The 19,469-nt window shown below is 38.4% G+C and overlaps 1 protein-coding gene across 1 annotated transcript in view; it reads right to left on the bottom strand.

Moving 5' to 3' along the window:
- The window catches only part of GPR158 (G protein-coupled receptor 158), a 195,858-nt gene that overhangs the window by 64,566 nt on the left and 111,823 nt on the right, over positions 1-19,469 (bottom strand). Inside the window, exon 5 of the mRNA XM_086467139.1 lies at positions 18,097-18,165. Within this exon, the coding sequence (XP_086323265.1) occupies positions 18,097-18,165 (69 nt within the window). The remainder of the gene's footprint in view (positions 1-18,096; positions 18,166-19,469) is intronic.

The following is a 19,469-nucleotide window of genomic DNA, read 5'->3' as shown; positions in this document are numbered from 1 at the left end:
TTGTGGGTATATGTGTGCATACGAGGGGATATTTGTAAATAAAATATGAAACCGTTTTTTAAGTGTAAGTTCTACATACAGACATTTCCCAATCCCTCTCCCATTGACATGCAGGTATGTGTGTGTTTGTACACAAAACTAACTGCATGCTTATATGAATATTTATAGATCTATACATTTATATACAGAACTAGATTTGGTGCGTTCCTTGTGATTTCTTTTTTGCCTGCAAAACCATGTTTCTCTGTCAAAAGTTAATTACTTCTCATACTGATTCTACAGCACATCAATTCCAAAATAGCAGCATAATTCAATTTAAGTGTATCTGTGCCAATGTTTTCTTCTTTATGAAAAACAACACAGAACATCAGTACCAGTCTCCTGCCAGCCTAAACAACCCTAATATACACTTTTAGTGCCGAAGAGTTCACAGGGCGTCTCCATGAGCCACAAAACGCTCCTTCACATGGTATGTGAGAAAGTCATATTCTCTATATTCACTTTCCTTCATCACATTCAACTAGGGTGATTTGACACTATATTCCCTATATTTCTATAGGGAATAGAAATCTGGAGTGGAGCTTCTACACACCTGAGCTAGGGAAGTCAAGCGAAACGCTTAAGTCCAAGAAGAGTCAGCCTAAGCTCCCTCTGTATCCAGTGGGGAGCATCATAGGCAAAGGGCAACTCACATCATCCTTCTACAGGCACCTAAGGTGGGTTATGAGTGCTGTCCTCCAGAGGTGCCTACTCTTCTCCATAGGCTATAAAGGGAGCCTAGATGTAAAATGTGATGTTCAGAGTTAAAATTGGTTAAAAAAAAAACCAAAAACCTGCACTGCAAAGAGCCACTCCAAAGCTCCAAAGTTTTACTCACAGTTCTCAGCACTCTCGGGACTCTCTCCTTCTCAAATGAGTTCACATGCAGCAAGTAACCTGGCAGACAATGTAAAGCTCATCCTTCAACTCTGAAATTCTACAGAGGAGAACAAGCTGGAAAAGGCTTCAGAACTACTGGGTCTAATTTAATATTTACTACTATTTTAGACTGTGGGTCTCAAAGGAAGCAGGGAACTTAAAGATAATTCAACTGGTTTGGAAGGAAATGGACCTAGAACACAAGATATGTTTCATGGATTTTAAGGTAACTATCAGGGAATGCAGAAACACAGAAATAAGATGGCAATGAAAGTAACACAGACATTAGCTCGTTGAGGGCTATGTTCTGAACAGACAGGTGTCAGTTCCATTACAGAAGAAAAATGCAAAACTCTTAAAATGAAAACCAATGATCTCAGACTAGCCATATTGAATACAAGCTGTCAAGAAGCAATCTCAAGCAGTATTATCAGCAAACAGCTGGATGAACACAGAGAAGCCTGTGAATAATTCTTCTTTACAGACCTCAGGAGGAATATTTGTTTAATAGTACAAGAACAACATACTCAACTCTGAAAGAGCAGTCTTCAAAAGCTTCAACACGTGTAGGTGGCCGCCACCTAAACAGAACAACAAATCAGAACAGAAATCTCTCCTTGGAAATGCTGCATGGAACTGGAAAGTAGGAGGGATAGATCTTTAGATCTTGGAGCAGATCTTCAGGAAACCGAGTGTGGACTTGAAAAACTTTAGAGAGTCTGTGGAGGTCACTGAAGTCTGAAGTACCACGGTGCAGGAAAAAGAGGAGTCAGGTGAAAGGGGAGTTGCACAATGTGAAATAATTGACTGGGGGCAACTAAGGGTAATAAATTCTCCTCCTCTGGAAAATAAAGTTTCATGATACCTCAATGATCTGTATTGCTGCTCATCACCTGAAAAATCAACAACAGTAAAATCCCAAAGCAGTAATAGGCACATCCATTCTTCCAAATACCACATTTGCCAACCTTTGCATACATTCTGGTTTTCCATAAAACTGCATTGGCAAATGCACAAGTAAACATATTGATGAATTCTTAATTGTCTGATGTGGGCAATTTCTTTTTCAAAAAGAAACTGATAAACCACAAAAACATTTGAGATGTAAGGTTGTATTCGAACGGCATATCTTTGGTCTTTAACATCTCTTTTAGTTGTCATTAAAAACCTCTCACATGGTGTGAAGTCTTTTCAGGTCCTAAAGAGCTGAACTCAAACACTCATAACAGCATTAGGACTTGCAGCTTGTTTTGCTGAACTATGCTTTCTCTGTAACTTAGGGTTTGGGTTTTTGTGATTAAAATTGCCTTTTATTTCAAACATGTAAAATAACTGTAGAGACATAAATTGTGGATAAAGAAAAGAAACTCAGAGAAGCCACATTTTTTATTATTTTGAAAATTTCGTGGGATTAGACAAAACAACACACCTGTCCTCAGTGCAACAATCAGCAGGTTTCTGAGGAAGCTTCTTGACAGTGAATGCTTTAACCTGGAAAACAACCAACTTCAAGCTATGTTTTTCAAGGGATAACAGTTGAGGTCCATATGCTACTCACTGCTCACACGTAAAAATAATTTCAGCATTCATTGGAGCAGGTATTAGAAGCCAGGTCTCCCCATTCTAACAAATAGGTAACCTAAACAATAGGTAAAATACCTTCCCTGCTACACTGTAGAGTTAGATTAACATTTGTGCTTATACCCATTTACTAGTGCTTAACAAAGCAATGCGAAATGGAACAATAGCAGCACAAGAGGCTGAACACTTCTCATGCTACAGCATCTTAGAGCAAAAGCGCTAAAACTTTCTTCAAGGTGGTACAAGTTTGTATCACCTAAGCCAGAGAGGGGAACTGAACCTGAGTGTCAAATTCAGAATGAAAACATTAACAAGGGGGTTTTTTACCACCTATACTTAGTAAGAAAGTAAGGCTTGCATGGTGCACCTGAAGAGAGGGTTCAAATCTGCAGCCCTTTGTGAAGGAAGGCATTTTCCCACACACAAAACCTAGGCGGGTCATAAACCACCATTCCCTCTCTCTTCAGCACATCCAACTCCCTAAGCTAGCAAACCAGGCGTGCTGGCTTCCATGTCTCTGACTGTGAGCCCACAGCCCTCTAATGTAAATGGTACCTCACCTGACCTCAAGGAACCAAAATTAGGCACTGCAAACTGCAGTTGCAGTGCCTAACCCCATGGTAGTTGAGCCCTTAAAAGACTTGCCATGATAAAAATCAAAGCTATGTTAGGAAATACATTCCCTGCCAATGGCTTAAATATTTCACCATCTTTGGTCTCCTCTTTTCAGAGACACTGACCAAAATAGCCATAACCAGGACCTGCTGGTTCCCTCCTCTTGCTGCTGCTGTAAAAATAAAGCATCAGAAATACCAGCGTTCCAGGGCAAGATCTCTCATTTGCATTCCTAACACATCTCACTTGCACGGACCACAAAATGCGTTCATTAACAGATCAACAAAACAGCAGAAGGAGGCTTTCTTCAAACGTTTCACTCCTTTCTGAGCACAGGGGGACTCCTCCAAATTTCACCGATTTATCAAACAAAAGGCCCACCCTCTACCAGGAGAGACATATTCTAACCATATTTTGTTGCTAGGCAGTCCTCTGCATTCAACAACTATTATTTATTTATGTGAACTTCCTTCTCCATCCTCCCTACCAAGCTGCTTGGGGTGTTAGATAAACAACTGCACAATAAAAACAGCATAAAAGCAGAAGGACAAAATATTTAAGAGCAAAATGAACAGCTGTCACCAGAACTAAGAATGAGATGGGAAACAGAAACCAAAATAACCAGTCTCCAGGGGGCCAAGGAGAAACAGCAATTTTTAAAAAGAGAAGTCAGGCTGGTAAGATAGAAAGAGAGACAGCAATGAGATAAAACACCCAAGTGGTGAGATCCCATATCTGAGACGGGCCAAAACAAACACTTCAAGACCCACATTGAGATGAGGAGCTGAGAGTACTCAGGCCATGACCTTCTTTTTCTTCAATGTTCTTGAACACTTACTATATATATCACAACTATTTATGATTTAAAACAAACCCATTCAGGCAAATTTTGACAGGATTTCTTGTGACATGTCTGAGAAAAATGCATTACTTTAGACAGTCCAAGGAAATGAACCTAGCAGACTCAGTGTATCATGCTAAAAAATTTCATCTACTTTATGAAAGACACACATGGAGGGAAAAAAAAAAAAAATCACATTTCTTTGTACTTGCTTAGGTAACTACAAAACCTCAAGAATGTCTGCCATGCTCTCTAGACCAACAGAATGCTCGGATAGTGTTTAGCAACAGGGACTTCTCTGTCCTCTATTTCTTTTTCTCTCTTTCACTCCGAGTAGTTTCAACTTTCCTTTTTCTCCTTTTCTCTAACCTATCTCTTAATCAGTTAAGACAAAACATTACTCAAAATTAGATCACAATTCCAAACTTTTTTTTCATTTGTTGAAAATAACAGAGAATTACTTTTCTCAACACTACTATCTCCTCAAAAATTAATTCTCTGTCAACATGCTTGTTTGTTTCATCTGATCCATACCTGGGGCCCTGTCATTAATATAAACAATAACAGATGGTAGTTATGGTATAAAATATGATTAGTTATCTATTATGAAATTAATTTCATGTCTACAAGTTCTTGATCACCTCTGATGTCTGCTATACACACTGGAGAGTCAAAACAGAAACAAGTGCCTTTCACAGCTACATCATTTGATATGAAAAGCCTCTGATGTTATCAGGTTAGCTCTTTATAGACCCTTGAGGAAAGCCTAAAATACTGGAGGTTTCTTTTCCAAATGTAGTAAGCACTGATGGCACTTACCCTAAACAGAGAAAAGAAGTGCTCCTTACTATTCGTGTTACTCCCACAACAGCAGTAACTATAACCCATAGAAAGTCATTTCAGGTCAGGGTCAAAGCAGATCAAGTCTCTTTTCCTGTAAACCTAGTATGGTTGCACGTCTGAATGGAGCCTGGCCATGGCAGCAGCAGAGGGCATGCTTTCCTGCGAGAAATTCATAACACAACTTTACTCCATCACAAAGCACCAAGATTTCAGCACACCCAAGCAACATACCCTTCTGGCAGATCTGCCCATGTGCACCAGTCCGGCACATTCAGAATAGGTCAGAATTAATGTGTACATACAACTATGACTATGTTTTCCATTTTCCAGTGGATTTGGCCCTTCAGATTACTTTTAAAACCAATGGCCCCGACACTGAAAAGTTTCCAGGTATTCCAAATGGCTGCTTAGGCTTACTTTTGCTTGCTTTTTGGCTTACTGCCTTTCTCACTACCGTTGACTCAATCTCGCACCAGACATGCAAAGCAAGGACCTTCCATTGTCCGCAATATATAAGACGACAAGACAAGTAAGTGGTAGTCCTTACTTGCCAAGGGTACTAAGGCATCTACAAGATTACATTAGCTTCAAGACTTACGCATTGCTGTTAGTCACAAAACCCCTGCCTAATCTAGCATGCCTCTGAACCCCCTCTAGCACTACCACTCCACATAAACAAGCCCACTTAACTAATGCCAGTGCCAAACTGTCTTAACGCCCTTCTGAGCCCTCTTCAGCTGTTAGCACGTAGGGGCCAGTCTTGCTGGCGAGGCCAGATTAGGAGACTGAGTAACCTCACTCAGGCCATGGAAAAGCAGTTTTAAATCCCTGATTAGTTTGAGAGAGTTCAAAGACCCTTATCTGTAATAGCATGCCGATCATGAGGCAGCTCAGTGAAGCTGTCCTGTTCTCCACCCACGCTAGCAGAGCTGCTCCAGTTCACATAGAATGCTTGAACGTATTCACGAGGACAGCCTGTACCTTATGAGCTCTGGTCAGTCCCCTAAAAACACACAAATCTGAGTTACAAATTCATGGTTCCATGACTATTCAGCAGAACATTGAAAATATTTGAGTAAAATTGGGACCTCTTCTTGCTCTTGCCCCTTGACATTGCAAGCATTCCCACTGCTCCCCTTGTTATCTTAAATCCTACAGATTGAGGCTTTCTAGTGGGAGTGATGGATTTTCTTCTTACTGTTCTCTGCTGCTTTGTTTATCATCTAATGTCTTCTCATGCAAGTTGAGTGCAGCACCATAGAAATTAGTACAGTAATTCTGAAATACAGTCCATGTGTGACTGGAATCAGGCTTTTTTCTGTTAGTATTTTTATGGCTCATTCCTTTCAAGCCTAAATCAAATATTCTCCTATCATTTTCATAGAGTACCTATCATTCATCTCTAGCAGTATAAAAAAAGTTGCATGCTATCAGACTTCTAAGAAGATGAAAAATTCATTATCAAATGTGTCCTTGCTCTCACCTTTAATAAAGTATCTTTAAACACTTTCATTGTTATTATTAGTAACAGCCGTTTGTAATCTGATTCTTTCTCATTGATCAGAATCCTGCTGTGCACAGCACAGCTATGCCAAACATCCCTGTACCAAAGACTTCATAATTTAAATATGGGATGAGAAACCACACATCAATACAGAGGATGCACAAAGAAAGAATAAAAGGTTTCTCTTCCACAGTTGTGTAAGTGGTGGTTTAGGACAGGAGAAGCAAGCTTGCAGGGGTAGTGAGAAATAACAGTATGCAAGCAAAGAACAAGCACTGAATGTGCAATCTGTGGTTTTACAGATATCTCTTATAACATGTAATTGTGACAATGAGAGAAAAGTCAGCACTATATCAAGGTACAAGATGTCACTTCTGTCTTGTTTTCATTTCTATACTGTTTGGTTGCTCAATTTCGGATTATTTTTCCTGCTGCTGTATTAAGACTTCTGGTTGTGTTTTAATTCTCAGGGGCAAAGTTCTCTCTTCTTTTTTCTCACTATGATCCTGTCCTTTTTCTCTTTACACTGCTTTTACTAACTAAACAATATGCAACAAGGCTTTAGCACACCGGTTTCTTTAAAAGACTAACATCAAAGAATAATTAAAATTATGGATGATTTAAATAATTTAATGTAAGTTTGATAAATGATACACTGTAAGAGAACTATATAAAAACGCTACTTTATTCCACTTGCAACTTTTTGTGTGATGAAAGAAAGTCTCATTTCATCCTCTTATATTCTACATTTTTTGTCCATGTATATTACCTTGGAATTGCTTAAATTTTTTTTTGGCTTTGAAATCCTCCCATCCATTTCTGATAAGAGCTTTGACTGAATTGACATATTTTTCTTTTTTTTTTTTTTTTTTTTCCCAAGAATGTGCAGAACTTACCGAACTATATCATGCCACTACAAGAAATCTACTTTCGATCACATTTCAAACAAAGACCAGCACATGGATGCTGTATATTGTCTATGAAGGACACGATATTCCTTTATAGATTTCTCAAAGCTTGCATATATTTGCAGATTCGTGCTTAGTCCCACAAAGGCAGAAGATCTATAAATCAAATAGTTTGTATGAAACACTATTTGCTGAAAATACTATTACTTTTTCTATGTGGTCCTAATATACAGAGTTGTATGCAGTAAATCAAAAGGTTTATATCACATAGGAAAAAGCTGGTTTTTATAAAGACTGATTGGTTGTTCTAGTAAACATCTCCTGTTCCATCCCCAGTACTACTGTTACTTCTAAGAACAGAAATCTCATCTCTCTCTGCTTCATGTGGTGTAGATTTAGACCCAGGGACTACTCTCTTGAATGTTTTATTTTCAGAAATCAGTCTGGCTAGTTTCACGGTGAACTTTTCACCTATTGGCCCCTAACTCTTCCATTTTTTTAACCCTGGCAAACTAGAATTTTGAATACCTCTGTCAGATGGCTCTATTATTATCAATAACGGAGGAAATATAGTGTATCTTATATGCTAGTACTTGATGTGTTTGGATAATTTTATATTGCAACTTATATTTTATGTTGTAAACTTGTCTCTGCTCTCATAGGTATTTATATTACTTTTTCCAGTTCCTCTCTACAAGTAAAAAGCTAATTTTTCATTTACATCAGGTGATTAAGTGGTTTGGGTTTAAAACATTGAATTAAATCCCACTAATCTCTTATCCCGGCATTCAGAAATCAGAAGTTTGAAAGTGCTACACAGTAATGAAAACTTTCCACTATCACTATCACAAGATTTTTTCCACACAAAGATTTCACTAGTTATCATCTTGCCTGTAAACTGAAAAATGCTTAACATCTAGCAGTTTGTATTAAAAAACATAAAGATATCATTCCCTGCATCTTCTTGGTTCTCAGCATGTAGAATGACTGAATAAGGGCAGTCTCATCTCTGATGGATGAAATCTCCTTTCTTAAGGATCTCTTCCAAAACCATCAATTTCTCTCCTTCTCCATTGTAATGCATTGAATTTCTTGTCTCTCCTAATCATTAACCATTAATCAACCTCCATGGTGTGACAATTAAACTCTAAGTAGATGTTTAGGAAATACCTAATGCATTCGTCCATAAAAGAAGGACTGAGAAGAAAAACTTAGAAAAAAAAAAAAGAGCGTATTTCAGCTCCTGTATTATTCAGAGTGAACAGGCTTTGAGATGGAGATTATGTCTTTCCTTTTTCCAAGTGACATGGAAGTTGATAGGTAAGATATCATGCTTTATCACTCAGCTGTATATGTTCTACCAGTCTGTGTCTTACCTTTAATATCTCAACCTCATATTCCAAGGCATGGTGCATTATCATACCACCCACTTCACTCTGACAGCATTGGTTTACGATTGCACTCAATTTCACATCAGAAACAGATTGGTAGTATCAGATTATCTAGGTCAAGTCTTCCTTAGGCATGAACCACTTCTGTTTTCATTTTGCTTCAGATTCTTTTTGATGCAGATCACAACAATCCTGAACTAAGGAAGCAGGCAACAGCTGAGTCCAGCAAGTTCAGCAGGATTTAGCAACCAGCTACAGGCCTTTCACTTGACTACAGTTGCTGCTCCTTGGGTCTCAGGTATGAAAGCATGAATAAACACTGAGAAAAGACACCTGGTGGGAATATATAAACACGCCCCTAGCTTTCACTGAAAGACACTTAGGTAAGAGAAAAAGAAGGCCCGAAATATATCTCCTACCAACATGCAGTCTCTCAGGCGCTACACTAATTAGTGAAGGTAAACCACTGGCATCAGGACTATGCCCTACTGAGAATATGGCAAATGTTGCCAATAACTTTTAATATTTTTCCTTTCTGGCACAGTTCAATCCTGGCTCATCTATACTATCAAAAACTCTTGTCTCTGGTTTTACAGTTTAATAAAAATGTAGTATATCATTTTTCATTGTCTTTCCTGTAAAAGTTCTATCACATTTATATTTTGAACTAACACGAGAGAGCCTTTTTTCATGTGTTTATTTTTTCATAAACTTAAGTCACTACAGTAAAATTTGAACAGATTCTAAAACATTGTGCATATCAACCCAGTTCACTTGCCCAGTGGTCAATGTGATCATCAAAACAGGTCTGGCCGAGAAAAACACTCCTATCCTTTCTAGGTTATATGCCACTGAGATCCAACAAGTGTTACATAAAATAAAGTACCTAATCATTCAATAAGACTTTTTTCTCCTGTTCTATTATTGTAACTCAGCAGAAACAGTGGGACCAAGTGAAGACTTCCTCTAATTAGATATTTTTCTACCAGATGTTCTTCAGTAATTCTTTGGCTTGCCTACGGCACTGCTGTGGTCTCCTGCTCAAGTGCTAGCCAAGCCCTTTCCAGCACTATTTTCCTCCATATGAACACACTCACATTTCACCCTTTAAGAATTTTTGTGCGCCCATGCTTTCTATGATCTGAAAAGAGCTCCATACAACTTTTATTTTTCAAATGTAGTAGATTTTTAACATGCGCACATGTTATTGCTCACTCTGTATCAAAAAAGTTTGAAAGCCCTGGCTAAATATTGTGCATTGTTTTTCAGGATTGTGATCTGGTTTTGTAATACTACTTTGAAAAGAAGATGTCAATGTAGGGTCTTTATCCACAAATTCTTATATATATGCAAGTTACTTCAGTGAAATTATGAGTAAAGACCACAAGATCTTGCCCTGCTCCCCTCACTAGAAGATTAATTTCACTGAACAAAGGGCTGACAAGACTGTACCACGCAAGTCCCTGCAAGCCAGCAGTGCAATACAGTAATTTAAAATAAAAAGGTCAATGAAAACCCAATGCGGCAGTTGGTTCAGGTCAGCGAATGCTGTCCTTTTCTCTCTAGCTCTCAAGCTCTGCACGCACAAACATACTTGGCTATTCAGTGAACCTAGATTCTGACAAATGTGTCCTTCAAACTCAGTTCTCAAAAAAGTTTTCGGAGTAGCAAAAATAACACTGCCTTCCTAGAATCCTGTACTGCACCTTTGGATCTGTGGAAGGAGGAGACTGGGGTTTGTCTTGGTATTACAAGTAGTGTCACAAGCATGGGACAGCAAGACGTGAAAGAATACTAACATCAGTACCTGCACCTTCACTGATCTATCTACAGCCTGTCATTCATAAACCCCGCTATTGTTGTTCCAACAACACCACATAGTTCATCACATGATTCGAAACCTACAACCATGTGGCTTTATTATGTGCCAGCACACTGCCTGGCTGGATAGTCTCTATCCTTGCAGACTTCTAACCCCTATCTGGATGAGGCCCTTAGTAACCTTGTCTCACAGATAGCCTTACAGCTGACCCTCCTTTGCATAAGAGGTTGGACTGGAGGCCTCCTGAGGTCCCTTCCAGCTTCAGGTATCCTGTGAACACAGCACACAGACATACACAAATACACAGAACAATCTTCTCACCAAATTCCACCTGTAAAATTTCTTAGAACTTATGATGAAATAGCTCTACTGAGTTTTCAATATCCCAAACATTTATCATATACACAGATACCAATATCTAATCAAGGTCAGGAGACATATAGCTGTGGCTACTCACAGTTCTAGATGTGGATAATCACATACAAACAGCTTCTAGTAATCTCCTTGATAATAGGTACTATATTTTTTAGGATAGCTGTGTAGATTAGTGACAACAGAAACATGAAGAACTATCACGCTGTGTATCTTATTTTTTTGCTACTTCAAATACACTTATTCAAAAAGTAGAAATTGTTCAGTGCCTGCTTCCTGTTAATAAAACCAGTCATGAACACTTTTCTTAGTGTGGGTCAGGGCAAGGACACAAGTGTTACCAGTGTCTAAGAGGTTTCCGTACTTTGAAGCGCAAGCTTGCAATAGAGAGGCTACACCTGCTTTGTTTTGGCTTTTACATTCAAAGCAAGCCGTCTCTCAAAAAAAGCCATTGGTTTACTGATTGGATGTTACCTTCAAAAATTATGTTCCTCTGACAAGGACACCAAGAAACTATCGCATAATCTTCTGCCCGGTTCCCTCACTTCCCTGCCCAAGGAAGACAAGGTACATATAAAATCCTGGCAAAATAGTATTTAGAATCTGCCTTTTCCATTGGCTAGACGTCTAATCCACTATGATCCAAATAAAATGGAAAGACCCTTTTCTAGAGTAGTAGGGAAATCTGTAGTGATTATCTTAGAGCAGATAGTTACACTGTGTCCTTGGACTCCAGTGACGTGAACGCTATACTGAAGACAAACATGTTCTCTAGCTACTGTGAAACAAGAAAATAAAATTACAGGTGTTCGTTGTAAAAGCTTTAAAAACTATTTTATGAGTAAGGAAGATGTTGTTATACACTGAAAAAGAATCAAGATAAAACATCTGGGGCATCAGAATGGGCTCACAGTGCTAAATGTGTTGGAAAAAGTAAAATCTTCCAGTTGGCCTCAGTGAACATCAACACGTAAAAAATAAACAGTGACTGAACTCTTGTAACGCATCCCTTATACGCATACTTGAGGGACAAATGCATAAAAGTATTATGCACTATTCCATTTTCACATTCATTAATGCCAAAACCAGAGCCTTCCAGTGACCTTCTGGCTGTGCTAAGGGCTGTGACTAATGGAGCTACCACAGCCTAATCCTCCCAACACTCATGGCTTACTTCTTCCATGCTAATGTACACAGAGATCATTTGAGGGGGAAAAAACCCACATCCACATGGCAGCTTCACTATTCCACACTTCCTATTCCTTCTCCTAACACAAAAGGGTAGGTCATTCTAGCTTGAGTGTGAAAGAGGGAGTAACACAGTCCCAGAAACTGATCCTAACACCTACTACATGCAACAAGATGTCTGAGCACAAAGTTTATTCCAAGTTTCACTACCAAACTTCTTCATGAGCATTAGGAAGTCAATGCACTGCCACCCAGCAACTCCATTTCTCTAAACTGACAGGAATATTGCGTCGCTATAGTCAGAGGTTTGAAAAAACAAAGGATACAGTAAAGACAAAGAATTTGGATTCTTTAGCCAAAAGAAGAGAAGACTGAAGGGAAAAATCCTAACAGACTGTAAAAAGATACTCTGAAGCCTCCTAAGCTAGTTCATCTTATGGTCTAACTGACCTCACTGTTACAAAGGTTCCACCCCACTGTCTAACATAACTTTCCCTTGCTGGAATTTAAACTTAGTACTTCTTATCTGCTATATCAGGAACACAGAAAAGAAATTATTCCCTTCCTCTTTATATCATGGTACTCACTAACTTTTATCACTGGCTATAGAAATGATATCACAATATTGCATGGATTTTGGAGTGCATTTTGGAGTAGACAAGCAGTATAGAAAATGTTTAATATATCAGATAACCGACAGTTGCCTAGGGTGGAATTAGTCACCATTTGAGGCAAGCACCACAGGCTTCCCTTATAGACAATGAAGCCTTGGCGGTGATCCACCTCATCTTCAAGTTCCAAGTCTAAAATGAGTCATAAAAGGCTCAGTTTCTCTTCACTAACTACTTGGTGAGCATAGCATGACTGTTTCAGCTATGGATACATATAAAAGAAACACAGACTCCTAGAATAATTTCATTTGCAAGGGAGCTCCAGAGGTCATCTAGTCCAGCCCCCTGCTCAAAGCAGGTCTAATCAGGTCAGGTTGCTCAGAGCTGTGTCCAGTCAGGTCCTGATACCTCCAAGGATTTTTATTCCACAAACTCTGGGCAACCTGTTCCAGTATTTGACCACCCTCATGGCAAAAAAGTTTCCTGGTGTCTAACCAAAATTTCCTATTTTCCAACTTGTATCCATTACAGATGGCTAAAATCAGCTCCGATCTGACTCCTAATGCAATTAACAGGCTACTCTTTTGCAATATTGTGCTTGTGCTCACTTTATTTGAAGGTCTTCACAGCATGCAAAGAGTTTTCAACTTCTGTTAATGCAAGATGTGTTCCAAGCATTAGCAAGAGAAGGAGTCACAAAAGGTCTAAAAGCTACACCCTAGTCAGTATTTCTGGAAAAGGAAAGTAATGAGAATCCTCCTCTCAGATGCCAAGTATAGAAGTTAAAAGACACCTCCATAACACTGTCAGTTTTTGGCGCTCTATTCAAAATCTAAGAAGAAATATAAGCAAAATCAATTAGAAAGCCCAGCGTTTATTTGGAGGAGGTCCATTAATAACTGGAAAGACTAAGTAAAGGGAAACCAGAGATGTTACTGTGAGAAGTAAAGAAAATAGAAGAAATGAGAGCCTCTGAAATGAGATCTGCCCAGTAACCACTGAGCAAAATCTATGCATCTGTAATAGACAAAGCTCATCTGCCTGCTTATAATTCAGGGAAGATCAGTGTGTTGTTACCAGCACAGCAGAATTTGAATAATAAATTTTGGTGGAGACCATCATTTGCACTTTTTGTTTGGATAGAAGGGTATTGTAACAGCCATTTTTCTCACCAAAAGCAGCTGGCTGGTGATATTATTTTTCAATTAATGATGCTACACTATGTACAGATTACTGCATGTAGACATGAAAACAATGACAATTAGTGAAAGAAATTAAGCGATGTAACAAAGCAGGTTTTGGTTTCCATTTAATTGAAGGGTAGGGAAAGTCAGAGATGCAATAAAGCCCTTCTGGACACAGCCAAATTTATACGCTGAAGGCTCTCAAAACAATCCAAGACAGACTGAGTGAATGGATCTAGAAAAAATGAGAATATTAGGAAAGTGTAGAGAAGCAAAGAGTGGATGCAAAAGACTTAAAGCAGTCTTGATAAGATCTAAGGGGATTTTGATTTTTAAATAAGAATGTAATTTTGCACTGAATCATTAAATGACTAGAGATTTGAGTTATTTAGAATTGAAATGCTGTCATTTTATCTCTTTACATTGCACATGCACTAAACCAAGCTGTGTAATTCTGCACTTAGTTGAGCATAAAAGTAAAGCTTTTTTGGTTTTACCTTCCAAATCACAAGAAGAGAAGATCCAAAAAGGAAAACCATCTTATGTTAAAGGAGGACACCTTACTGCAGTGATGTTTGAATGGCCCAAACTGGTGAACTCCATTCTATTTTTTAACTTGCATTTCATGCTTACTGTGGAAAACATAGCCTAATTCAGGTCTTATAAGAGCTGAGATCTATATTAACTAGTCTCAAAGCTCTAATGTACTCCTGTATCATAAAATAAGGACCAAATCAAATAGCTGAACAACTCTACCTCTGTGCTTATGTTAGTAATTGTTTAACCACATCATGCATTGCAGAATATTCCCAATTCTTCTCAGAAACAAATAAAAACACCCAATAACAGAAAGACATAAATAAACAATGTATATGACCCAGGAAAAAGAAGATCTGCTTTCCAGCTTTGTGACTTATAATCAATATGATAATTGGTAATCTATGCTCTACACCTTCCTATGAATGAACATGTGTGTGAATGTCAGCTGGTGAAAACGAGACTCTTCATTTAAAGCTTGGGTTTTCTTTCTTTCTTGTGCCGTCCTGCTGTGCTTTGTGCTCCTTTTCCAGACAATAAGCAGGTGAGCACACTCAGATACTGTCCATGTACAGCAAAATGTCAAGAGTTCGCATTCCAATGACTCACACCCCATAATTCACACCTTGTAGAAACACAGGCTTTTCTTTCTTAAAGATTATATAATAGATCTCTCTGGCTATGCTTTATAGCCCTCACATATTTATTGTTCCACTGTCTTGCCTGGGATCAAAAACTGCTGAAATGTTCCTTGCAGTGAACTGAAGGACAGGGATATTGAAATCCTGATATTTCTGTATCAGTCCCAATCTTTGTTTTTTACAAAACCATATTCTTGAGGTTGGTGAAATCAGGATTAATTTCACTGTCTGAACATTAATATGACCTCCCACTACCGCACTCTCTACATCCCTCCCCTAAGACCTTGAAAATAGAAAAGGGTAACATTTCTCTCTTTGTTTCAGCATGTAGGAGTAACAGCCTGATTAGTAATTACCTCTGTAAGAAAAAATGAGATCCCCAGTAAAGAGTGTGGGAGCATAAAACCGCTGTAAGAGAGAAGTCAGGTCGTACACTTTGCATATTAGTTTTTAACAGAATGGGTTCTCAGTGGACAGTTTTATATAGTATGAGAATGAGATGCGCAGAGAAGGACAAACTCTAGTCAAGTTTCTACATCCCAACTGCAAAATAGGCTAAGTAGGAATTTTCAGCAAAAGATTTTTTCCTCAGAATACACCAATTTGTCATTTTATACTTGCTGTACTTTTAACACCATTAATGTCAGAGAAAAAAAACAAGGGAAATGTTTAAAGATCAGCAAAAAGCTGAGTGGATGCTTTGGTTATCAAACCCGTCCCTCCCAGCTCCATTTCCTTTCCTCTCTTCTCCCTCTGCATTTAAAGGTTGTGGATGGCAGTCTCTTGCATCTAACAGTATGGTGGTTCTTCAAGTCAACTGCTGTGGGAGAAGTCTTTTTCCACCGACAGTATGTCAGTACCCCTGATGCTAAGGACCTGAAGCCTGAAGATAGGACAGCCACCAAAGGATACTCTTCTTTTGTGAAATACAACAATTAAAGGATCAAGACAAGAACTGGGAAAGAAACCGAAGAATCAGTGACAGGTGAGCAGACTGCAGACACAGCAAGAACTGTGGAGTTGAGGTTGAACAAACACTGACTGGTTCTTACGGAGCTTCTGCTTGGGGAAGCCACTAAATGACTCCAGGATTCTCTGGGAAAGCAAAGAGGAGAGAGTCATGGAAAGCAAACCCCTTGTTTTATGCTTTATGCTATGAATTTCTGTAAATGCTTCACAGTATTTCTACACCAGCTCAGGATGCAGTGCTTGGGCTTTCTGTTCTGCTCACTGGAAAAGAGTATGTAAGAAGCTCTGAAAACCTCAGGGAGAGGTATTGCAAGTTGTAAAAAGCATTTGTACAATATGGAAAAAAACCAAAACTTCCTTCTTCCTGACATCTGCAAAGTGAAAGACGAAAAACCACATAAAACTATCCTAGAAATGCACACATTTTTTCCTTAGAAGTTGAAAGGCCCACATGATTCAAAAAATAATGTGTAAAAATTCCATCAGGATTTTCTTCACATCTCATTCTACTACAGTTTATTTGCTACTTGTTCTGCAACTGTGTCCTGGTTTGCGCTAAATCAGAACTAATTCTGTTTTAGTGCTTTAACTTTTCAGTTAAGTCCCCTCTAACTAACAGCACTTTCTGAAACAGCAGCATGTTTTTCCAGACAGTGACTGCTCCTAGCAGTGCTAAGGCCTGGTGTTTATAGTTCGTACCAAGGAATGGTATGCAGAGAGGCCCTTGCTTATACTTGTTCTTATGGCGACCAAGGTCACTGCTAAATCTTGTACTCCGTGTTGGGGTGCCAGGAGTGAAAAGGGTCGCACCTACAGGGAGGAGCGAACTGGACAGGTGACCCAAACCTGACCAACAGAGTATTCCATCCCATAGATGTCATATTCAGTATAAAGCTGAGAGATCACGAGAGTCTCGCGCCTTCGCTCTTCTTCGATGGCCGACATCTGAGGAGGACTGATCCGTGAATCCCTGAATCCAGTGCCTGAGTCCAGCTCCTGCATCCCATCCCTGTCTGCTGCCGAGTCCAGCCCGGGACTGCCCCAGTGCCAGCCCTGCGGTGTGGTGGTGATGTATTGTCATCAGGGTGGGGGGGAGTTGGGTTCGGTATTGGTTTTGTATATATTTGTACATACTGTATGTATTTCATTTTTTTTTTCCTTATTCTTATTATTATCTTTTCTTTTATTGTTATTGTTCCATTAAAGCTGTTTCAGTTTTCTTTTCCAAACCGTAAAGTCTCTCTCCCTTGTTCTCTCTCCTTTTCCCTTTTGGGAGGGGAGAGGGGTTAGTAGAGAGCGTCTGTCATTCGTTAGTGGCCGGCCCAGCCTCAAACCGTGACAAACTGCTAAGGAGTTTTGTTTTCCAGCTACTCTCTCAGTAACTACTTGATGGTCTGTAAAATCACAGAAGATTCTGACTACTGAGGAAAAGAGAACGTTAATGTATTTTAAAATAATCCACAACTTCATCTTTGTTTCTGTCTCCTGATCTGCATGCTTTCTATCAATCTCATTCAATTTACACTTTGATGTCTCGCTTTATCTAGTCATTACATTGGGTTTATGTGGCAATTAACAAACTCTGGTTTTCTGGGATTTTTGAAAAGAGAAAGCATCTATATTTCTATGAGTTTTGTTACATGCATTCCTCATGCGACTATGAAATTACTTTTTTTTTTTCCACTTACAGCATAGGGATAATACCATCTCATTTTCCCAAATACATGATACTGAAATGTCACATAGCTACAGAAACATCAAAATATATGCCAGTAATACACTGAAATAACTATTCTCCTTTTCACTACATTCCAGAGAAATACTTGGTATTATCGGAGTCTTCCTTTTACACACCTTGCACATTTTTCCCATAGCATAGTTCTGAGAGGTATCAACTTTCAAAGTAAAAACTCAGCTTAGCCCAGAACACCTAAAAACTTTCAAGCAAAAGACCACTGGAAAGTTCCCTAAACAGAAAATGGACAAGTATTACAAATACAGTAAAACATTCAAGTGTTCTTAAGAATATTTACAGAACACAGCACATTTTATAGTCAGATTAAACTAGTCATTACATAAATAGTTTTGACATTTATATTTTCACCAAGGTGATTCATACAATGTTTTAAAATGTCGGCAGGGCTATAATCTTTAAAAAAAGTTTGACTTACCGGGAAGTACAGAAGAAGTGATCCAAAAAGAATGGTTTCCAAGAGCACCAGCCCTGAAGCCCTGATACTCTAGAAGACAAAAACCGACACGAAATATTAGAAAATTCTTCCTTGTGTACTACTTAGACGCTGGGTTCTTTGCAGAAGGCACCTTCAGTTTTGTCAGTGTAACATTTCCACAGCAACACTTACTAAAGCACAGTATTAAGCTGTCTGTCATATTGGCATATTCCACATCCTTTAATTCACAGACCCATTACAAAATGGTTGTATTCTACAAAATCCAATTTAAAAAAATCACTCTTTCCTATGTTAAATACTATTCAATGCACATTAACTGGATATGTTTTGAAACTGCTAAAATTGTTCTCAAGTGTGAAGAATTATGGATCATGGGAATTACAGATATGAATTTAACCATAGAATTTGTTCCGTACTATATAAATTTCAAGAAGTCCTTTGAACATTTTGACTTATTTAATGTTAATGGCTTGGCTTCTATAACATGTATGAATAATCTACAACTTTACTGAATACAGAGTATGTTCTTAGATTGAAAGTGCCTTTATTTTTCCTGAAATTTTGTACCAAGATGTTAATTCAGACATTAACTTGTCAGGATTGTAAAATACCATGCCATTTCCTTACTGATCTCTCCATCATAGTTTTCTTACATTTTAAAATAAATATTTAAAAAAATATATATTTTTCCTAATACAAAGTATATTCCAATAAGTTCGATGATTTATGTATAGTGCATCTGAACCTTATCTTTAAGACAAAGCATCAACACTGTTTCCAATTTCTTTAACCATCTCCTTTCCCTGAGATATTTTTTCATATACTGTTCTGGAAGAAGGCCACGCTTTCCCGACTGCAAGCAATACAGGCAGACAGGACAGCAGAAGAGGCTTTGCCAATAATCTTTTGAAATGTTCCCTTCTTTCCCATCACAAAACCCTCTTGTGGTCTGAAATCAATGGTTCATGGTGATGTCTCTAATGGTTTTAGATGGGAGAAGTTTATCTTTAAGTAAGGCAATCATTTAAAAAAAAATTCTTTATCTGAATGGATTTACAGACAAATTTTTGGTGCCCTGGAGCCCAGTTTCTGCTTGCAAAAGACTGGTGGAATTTTCTAGATAAAAAGCCGGCTTTTCTGTGAATCTCCAATCTTACTCAGACTTCCTATGTCATCATTCATTTTTTCAACTGGTCACTTTAACAAGATCTAGTGTACTGAACACAGGCTGAAAGACGAAGAAAATTCTCAGAAAGCCTTTTTAATATGAGACAGTTATGGAGCTACCTAATTTCTAGCAATGGTGAAATTTTGCAGCAAAGCTTGTCTAAAGCATGTACGTATCAGCAGAG

Source organism: Leptosomus discolor, chromosome 6 (assembly GCF_034619465.1).
Source record: "Leptosomus discolor isolate bLepDis1 chromosome 6, bLepDis1.hap2, whole genome shotgun sequence".
NCBI classification, from domain to species: Eukaryota; Metazoa; Chordata; class Aves; order Leptosomiformes; family Leptosomidae; genus Leptosomus; species Leptosomus discolor.
This window is presented reverse-complemented; position numbering and strand designations above follow the sequence as displayed.